Source organism: Otolemur garnettii, unplaced genomic scaffold, assembly GCF_000181295.1.
Source record: "Otolemur garnettii isolate 467f Iridium unplaced genomic scaffold, OtoGar3 scaffold00102, whole genome shotgun sequence".
In the NCBI taxonomy this organism is placed as follows: Eukaryota; Metazoa; Chordata; class Mammalia; order Primates; family Galagidae; genus Otolemur; species Otolemur garnettii.
The window spans coordinates 1,091,392-1,099,845 of NW_003852497.1; the positions used below are offsets into that span (position 1 = coordinate 1,091,392).

The 8,454-nt window shown below is 47.8% G+C and overlaps 1 protein-coding gene across 1 annotated transcript in view; it reads right to left on the reverse strand.

Moving 5' to 3' along the window:
• EIF4EBP1 (eukaryotic translation initiation factor 4E binding protein 1) overlaps positions 1 to 8,454 on the reverse strand; it is a 30,534-nt gene that overhangs the window by 1,626 nt on the left and 20,454 nt on the right. Inside the window, exon 2 of the mRNA XM_003796293.2 lies at positions 5,285 to 5,464. Coding sequence (XP_003796341.1) covers positions 5,285 to 5,464 — 180 coding nt within the window. The remainder of the gene's footprint in view (positions 1 to 5,284; positions 5,465 to 8,454) is intronic.

Consider the following 8,454-nt stretch of genomic DNA (forward strand, 5'->3'; position numbering starts at 1 on the left):
TTTTTTTTTTTTGCAGTTTTTGGCCGGGGCTGGGTTTGAACCTGCCACCTCTGGCATATGGGGCCAGCACCCTACCTCTTTGAGCCACAGGCTCTGCCAAAATGCCCAGCTATTTTTTTTACAGATGGGGTCTCACTCTTGCTCAGGCTGGTCTAGAACCTTGAAGCGCAGGCACCATGGGCTGACCTTGCATTTGTCATGGGTCTGAGCAGGTCTGGAATGGGGAGGGTAAGAGATGCAGGTGGGGCAGATGACAGTCTTTGCGCAGTAGTGACTCAACAGTTTTGTGTGTTGACTCCCTCCACCCTAAACCCTCGGTCATAGGCTGAAGCGGAGGAGGGAGGCCCTGTGGCACGTGACTCTCTCCATCCTTTAACAAGCCGGCAGTTAACCACACTGCCTCTGGCACCTGTCATGCTGCTCTCCGCAAGCACTCCAAGCTACCTTCCCACGGCCACTCATCTCCCCCCGCCATTGCCCTCTGGGTCTGAGAAGCACGGTGCTAAGGCTTAGTTGTGTTCCTCAAATTTCATGTGTCACTTAATTCCCAAATTCAGGCTGGAGTGGTGGCTCCCACCTATAATCCTAGCACTCTAGGAGGCCTAGGCAGGAGGATCACTTGAGCTTAGGAGTTCAAGTCCAGGGCGGCGCCTATGGCTCAAGGAGTAGGGCGCCGACCCCATATACCAGAGGTGGCAGGTTCAAACCCAGCCCCAGCCAAAAACTGCAAAAAAAAAAAAAAAAGAAAAGGAGTTTGAGTCCAGCCTGATCAACAGCGAGACCCCCTGTCACTACTAAAAATAGAAAAAAATAAGCTGGGACTGATGACACAAGTCTATAGTCCCAGCTATTCAAGAGGCTGAGGCAGAAGGATTATTTGAACCCAGGAGTTAGAGGTTACAGTTAGAGGTTATGATGACACCACTGCACTCTAGCCAGTGTGACAAAGTAAGACTCTGTCTTTTCCTCACTTTGTCACCTTTGGTAGAGTGCCATGGTGTCATAGCTCCCAGCAACCTCAAACTCTTAGGCTCAAGTGATTCTCTTGCCTCAGCCTACTGAAGCTGGGACTACAGGTGCTCGCCACAACACCTGGCTATTTTTTAGAGACGGTGCCTTACTCTTGCTCAGGCTGGTCTCAAACTGGTGAGTTCAGGCAATCCACCTGCCTCAGCCTCCCAGACTTCTAGGATTACAGGTGTGAGCCACTGCACCTGACCATAAGACTCTGTCTTTAAAAAAAAAAAAAAAGGTAAAAGAAAAAAGAATAGAAAGAGAGACTAGCTGACATGTGCACTCTTGCCCTCTGCCATGTCAGTGCAGCAGGTTGGCCCTCAACACATACAGGTGCTATGCCTTTGGACTTCCCAGCCGCTGGAATAGAGAGAAACAAATGTGTTTTCTTTGTAATTTGCTCAGTCTTCCAGCCTGAGCAAGAGTGACTTTGTCTATACTAAAAATAGAAAAACTCTCCAGGCACGTGGCAGGTGTCTGTAGTCCCAGCTACTCAGGAGGCTGAAGCAAGACGATTGCTTGAGCCCAGAAGTTTGAGGTCGCTGTGAGCTAGGATGAGGCCATGGTGCCCTATCCAGGGTGACAGAGACTCAAGAAAGAAAGGAAGAAAGAAAGGAAAGGAAGGGAAAGAGAAGGGAAAGGCAAGGGAAAGAAAAGGGAAGGGGGGAGAGGAAAAGGGCAAAGGAGAAAAAAAGAAAGTACTCAGCCCTGGGTATTCAATTATAGGAATAGAAAAATGGACTAAGATAGAAAATTATTATCAAATCATAGGGCTGTTGCCAATAATGAATACCTGAAAATATGAACGTGGCTTTGGAACTGGGTAGTGGGTAGAGGCCAGGACAGTTTTGAAGCTGAATGCTGGAAAAACCTTGTATTACTATAAATGATGATTTTTTTCTTTTTTTAGAGACAGAGTCTTACTTTATTGCCCTCAGTAGAGTGTCACCACGTCAGAGCTCACAGCAACCTCCAACTTTTTTTTTTTTTTTTTTTTTTTTTTTTTGAGACAGAGCCTCAAGCTGTCCCCCTGGGTAGAGTGCCATGGCATTACAGCTCACAGCAACCTCCAACTCCTGGGCTCAAGCGAGTCTCCTGCCTCCGCCTCCCAAGTAGCTGGGACCACAGGCGCCCGCCACAACGCCCGGCTATTTTTTGGTTGCAGCCGTCATTGTTGTTTGGCGGGTCCAGGCTGGGGATTCGAACCCGGCACCTTAGGTGTACGTGGCTAGCGCCTTAGCTGGTTGAGCTATAGGCGCCGAGCCGCAACCTCCAACTTTTGTGCTTAGGTGAGTCTGTTGTCTCAGCCTCCTGAGTAGCTGAAACTACAGGAGCCCACCACAACGTCCAGCTTTTTTTGTTTGTTTGTTTTTGCAGTTTTTGGCCAGGGCTGGGTTTGAACCCACCACCTCCAGTATATGGGGCTGGCACCCTACTCCTTTGAGCCACAGGTGCCGCCCAACGCCCAGCTATTTTATAAATGATGAATTAAGGAAGATTCCTTAGAAGAAAAGACTAGGAAAAGTCTGAAACTTCTTAGAGATTGCTTAAGTGGTTGTGACCAGAATGCAGACAGAAAAGCCGGCAGTCGAGGCCATGCTGATGAGGTCCCACATGAAAATGAAGCCCATCTTACCGGAAAGTGGAGAAAAGGCCAATCTCATCTACAGTGATGAAGAACTCAGCTGCACTGCCTCATGCCTGAACTTGAGAGTAATGAACTAGGATACCTGGTGGAAGAAATTTCTTAGCAGCCAAGTGTTCAAGATACTGGTGTGTTTACTTCTGGCTGCTTATCAGGAAGATTTGGGAGCACAGGGATGACTAAAAGATAGACCTTATCAATAAAAGGAAAAGGTAGGAAAATTTAGAAAATTTGTACCCCAGCCACATAAAAAGTGAAAAATTATGTTAAGATTTAAACTGATAGAAGGGAGTCAAAGTCAGAGGCTATTCCTCAGGATAATGGGAAAAAGAGCCTGAAGTATCTCTTTTTGTTTATTTATTTATTTTTTTCAGATAGAGTCTCCCTGGCCTGGCCTAGCTCATAGCAACCTCAACTCCTAGGTTTAAGTGATCTTCCTTCCTCAGCCTCCAGAGGAGCTAGGACTACAGATGCCACCACAACACCTGGCTCACTCTTTTTTTTTTTTTTTGGTAGAGACAGAGTCTCACTTTATTGCCCTTGGTAGAGTGCCTCACAGCAACCTCCAACTCCTGGACTTAGGTGATTCTCTTGCCTCAGCCTCCTGAGTAGCTGGACTGAAGGTGCCCACCACAATGCCTGGCTATTTTTTTTGTTGCAGTTTAGCTGGGGTCAGGTTTGAACCCACCACCCTCGGTATATGGAGCCACCCTACCCACTGAGCCACAGGTGCCATCCGGCTCACTCTTTTCTATAGAGATGGTGTTGGTCTCAATCTCCTGAGCTCAAGGGATCTGCTTGCCTCTGCCTCCCAGAGTGCTAGGATTATAGATGCGAGCCACCACACCCTCACGCCTGAAGGCATCTTGTAGATCTCTGAGGCTGTCCTTGCTCAGAGACCTAGCACGGAAGAATGGTTTTAGGCAGACTGGCTGAATGCACCTGTGAGGCCTGGACTAAAGTGGAAAAATACCAGTTAATTCCTGGCAAATTTCTGGGCCACAAGCCCTCAACAAAACGGAGTAAGTGGTTCACTCCCAAGATAGATGGGTAAGTGCTCATTGGCTCCTTGCTCGACTAACTCCCCTGAGAAACGGACCAGGAAGTACACTGTCCCTGAACTGACCTTTGAGAAATACCAGGTAGAAAAAGTAGTGAAACAAAGATATATGGCCAACTATGGCTAACTAACCACAAAATTCTGCTTCTGTACGATGCTTCTAACCTTACCCAAACGCAGCTGGGAAGCCTGTGTGCCAACCAGGAAGCAGAGCAAGCCTCAGACACCTGACCCCTTAAGCACCGGGGGCTGCTCTCAGAAACCCCATGTTGGGACACTGAGGCAGTCGCCGGCCAGCTCTTCAATAAAAGGACTCCTCTTTGAATTTTACTTGTCTGGCAGTACGGTCTTTGAGACTTCTGGGCATAACACACCCTCCACAGGCTCAGTGCCCAGAGCTACCTGGGCACTCTGCTTCCCAAATTCTAGCACAGCGCTCCTCAGCAGCCCATTTGTAGATTAGGGTCATCACAGGAGTGGATTATTTATCACAAAGTGCTACAAAAGGCCACTTTGATTTTCTCTCATGTGCCCCCCTTGCCCTGTGATATCTCATGCCATGTTATTACCCTCCCAGAAGCCAAGCAGATGCAGCCGCCATGCCCTTGGACTTCCCAGTCTCCAAAACTAAGAAATGAACCACTTTTCTTTACAAATTACCTAGTCTCAGGGACTCAGGTATAGCAACAGAAAACAGACTGAGACTTAAGCAAACTGTTGCCTGTCTTACAGACTACAGGCTTCCTAAGGTAATTCTGAATCATGTCCTGTAGGCCCGGGGTAGACAGATTCTATTGATGTCAGCAGGGTAAGCCCAGCCAAGGTCCCAGCTGTTTCCTGTCTGGGCCTTGAGTCCTGCCTTCCAGGTGACAGGTCAGAGGGTTCTAGTCTAAGGTTGTCTGAAAGTGCTTATGTTGCGTCCTCCTGCAGCACAGCGTTCAGACGCTCTACCAAGCCAGCCAGAATGCCACAGATGCCACAAAGAGAGGATTTGTAGGCACTGCTGCCAGGGTGACTGCTCTGATTTCTTGGGACGTGGGGACACCAAAAACAACCTAGCTGTCAAACTTCCAGAAACAACTCGCTGAACTACTTGTCTTCATAAAAATCCACTAGGGAACCGACACCCTGACAGAAACCATCCCGATGGGCTTCTTATCTTGTAGATGTGTAGTTTCCTAGAGGGCAAGGACACTGTGTCTTTGATAAGTTGTCTCTTGCACCATGAACATCAGGAGTGTGTTCTAAGTGGTGAGGCTTCAGAGACAATTAAAGGAGCGTGTTCTGAAAGCTGCTGTGTGCAGCCACAGCCATTTCAAAGAATTTCGCCATTAATTATAGTACCTGGTGGGGCCAAATGACTTTTGGTTCTTGGGCCCTTTTCAGGGGGAAAGCTGGTACCTAGGAGAGTTCTGCCTTCCCAGCCCTCCTCCTGCCCTCCAGGGGCTAAGCTGCTCCAGGAAGGGTGGAACGGAATCACCATCCTCCTCCCTCCCTGGAATGCCCCCGCAGCAGGTCCAGGGGCCTCGTACATCCCTTTCCCGAGGGAGAGCATGGCCACTCACCGCCCGTCCGCTTATCTTCTGGGCTGTTGCACAAGTGGTTCTGGCTGGCTTCTGTGGGGGGCTCTTCACTGGCAGGGCTGGTGACCCCGGGAATGGTGGGCAGATCCCTCGGGGGTGTTTTGGTTACAGGTGAGTTCCGACATTCCATGAGGAATTTCCGGTCATAGATGATCCTGGTACCTGGAAGGGCAACAGGGAGGGTGGTAAAGCCATTTTGAAACCCCATCTGCTGGTTTTTCCCTTTCTTTGAGGTGAGGTTTAGCAGAGGGCAGCAAGTTCTCCTGCAAAAGCCAGACCAAGGAAGAACGAGGCTTACTCAGGGGCTGGGCTGCAGCCTCCAAACCAACTCCTCTGCTCGTAAAGTGCTCTGATGGCTGAGGCCTGTGGACCACTAGACCACTAGACTGCACCAGCACCCTAAGCTCTGTCCCTAAAGCCCCCTAGCTCACTTGTCCATCCCTCTTTGATGTGAATTACCCATAACAATTATATTCCACAGTGTAGAAAGAACATTTGTATTCATTATGCAATCCTGTCCTTACAGTAATCCTGCAGGATACCCAAAACAGGTACCTTTTTTTTTTTTTTTTGAGACAGAGTCTCACTATGTCACCCTGGGTAAAGTGCTGGGGCCTATCATAGCTCACAGAAACCTCAAACTCTTAGGCTCAAGCAATTCTCTTGCCTCAGCCTCCTGAGTCACTGTAACTACAGGCACTCCCTACAATGCCCGGCTAGTTTTTTTTTTAGTAGAGATGGGGTCTCACTCTTGCTCAGGCTGGTCTTGAACTTCTGAGCTTAAGCAATCCACCTGCCTCCTAGAGTGCTAGGATTATAGGCATGAGCCACCACACCTGGTCTTTTTTTCTTAATGTAGAAATAGGTTCTTGCTCTATCTCCCAGGCTGGAGGGCAGTGATGTGAACACAGCAACCTCCAATTCTTGGGCTCCAGTGATCTTCCTGCCTCAGTACCCAGCTAAATATCATATTTTTTCTTTTTAGAGACAAAGTCTTGCTATGTTGCCCACACTGGTCTCAAATTCTTGGCCTCAAGCAATCCTCCTGCCTCAGACTCCCTCCCAAATCCCTGGGATTACAGGCATAAGCTATGGTGCCTGGTCCGAAATAGTTATCTTTAACCCCATTTTACAAATAAGCAAACTGAAAACCCAGTGATTCACTAAAACTAGTAAAAATGAGAACTTTTCCTGCGTGGACCTGGTAGAAACGAATGGGGAGGTGGAGACAGGTGGGCTCTCTGCTGAGCCCAGAGGCCCCAGAGCATCTGCAGTCCAGCTTTCCCTTTCACTGTCCTTTCCAAGTGCTCGTCTTAGCACTTAGCACCTGAGCACCTCCCTGTGTGAGGCCCTGCCTTCCTAATTATTCCCGATCCTCCACCACACCCTGACCATCCCACATGCAGTTGCCTAAGGGATCCCTTCCACGTATAAGGAAAGGAGTTGTTACTTAAAGTCTGAGGCCCAAGATCCAAAGGGAACGGTGAGGTTATTCTTGTTTGGTCCTTGCTTAATCCTGAGCAGCGGTAGGGTACTGGCCATCTAACATCTCTACAACATTTGCTGAGCGCTCCCTTTTCAACAAAGAGTAGGCCTTGGCTCAAGTCTTCAGCTGACCAATGGATGGAATCTTGGAGAATTGTCTGCTGTCACTGTGTTTCTTTTTATAGCGACTTTCTATTTATGGCAAGTAAATCTGGTTTTCCATATACAGTAATGATATTAAGTTCCCTTTTAATACATAATAATGTGTTATATATGTAATATACTGTATATATGTATAGGGTGGCACCTGTGGCTCAGTGAGTAGGGTGCAGGACCCATATACTGAGAGTGGTGGGTTCGAACCCCGCCCCAGCCAAACTGCAACAAAAAGTGCTGGGGTTGTGGCAGGTGCCCGTAGTCCCAGTTACTTGGGAAGCTGAGGCAAGAGAATCACCTAAGCCCAAGAGTTTGAGGTTGCTGTGAGCTGTGATGCCACAGCACTCTACTGAAGGTGACAAAGTGAAATTCTGTCTCTTAAAAAAATATATATATGTAAATAATATACTATATTTAAGTATAATATAATTAAATTTAAAAGGTGATACAAAAATACTAAATATTTGTACATGCAGAACACAAGGCATGGTAATAACTGTGCAGATGGACTATGAATAACTTGGGTTGGGATCATTGTTTAAGGACTTCAGGAATGCCCTTCCTCACCAATAACCAGGGAATAGCTCCTGCACTAAAGGGCTGTGATAAGCAACATTAGAATAGCTGAGATCTGTGTTTTTAAAAACATGTTTATTTTTCTTAATTTTTAAGGATATGTCATTGTATATATTGAGATTTTTTTTGAGAGCTTGCTTTGCTGCACCAGGTATCATTGCTGCAACCTCAAACTCCTAGGTTCAAGTGATCCTCCTGCCTCAGCCTCCCTAGTAGTAGAGACTACAGGTACCCACCATAACACTTGGCTATTTTTTTTTTTTAAGACAGAGTCTCACTATGTTGCCTTCGGTAGACTACCGTGGCATCACAGCTCACAGCAACCTCAAACTCTTGGCCTTGGCTGGCGCCTTAGCTACTTGAGCTACTGGTGCCAAGCCAGAGTTGTCATTCTTGTTTCGCTGGCTGGGGCTGAGGTGGAACCCATAAGCCTCGGTGTATGTGGCTGACGTAACCACTGTGCTACAGGCACCAAGCCTAATAGTTCTATTTTTAGTAGAGATGGGGTCTTGCTCTTGCTCAGGCAGACCTCAAACTCTTGAGCTCAAGGGATCCTCCTATCCTCAGCCTTCCAGAGTGCTAGGATTATAGGCACAAGCCATCTCATGAGGCCCTCTGTTGTTTCTTCAAGACTGGAGGGCTTGAGCAGGTGGCTTTGGGAGGCCAAGTGGGGAGGATCACTTGGGCACAGGACTTTGGGGTTACACTGAGCTATATGATTGTGAAATATTAGCTGTTTGTGAGACTGTACTCTAGCACAGGTGACAGAAGGAGACCCTATCTCCAAAACAAAACAAAACTCAGCAAAAGTCACCCCCTCTTGGCTTGGTGCCTGTGGCTCAAGTGGCTAAGGCGCCAGCCACATATACCTAAGGTGGTGGGTTCGAATCCAGCCTGGGCTCGCCAAACAACAATGACGGCTGCAACCAAAAAAA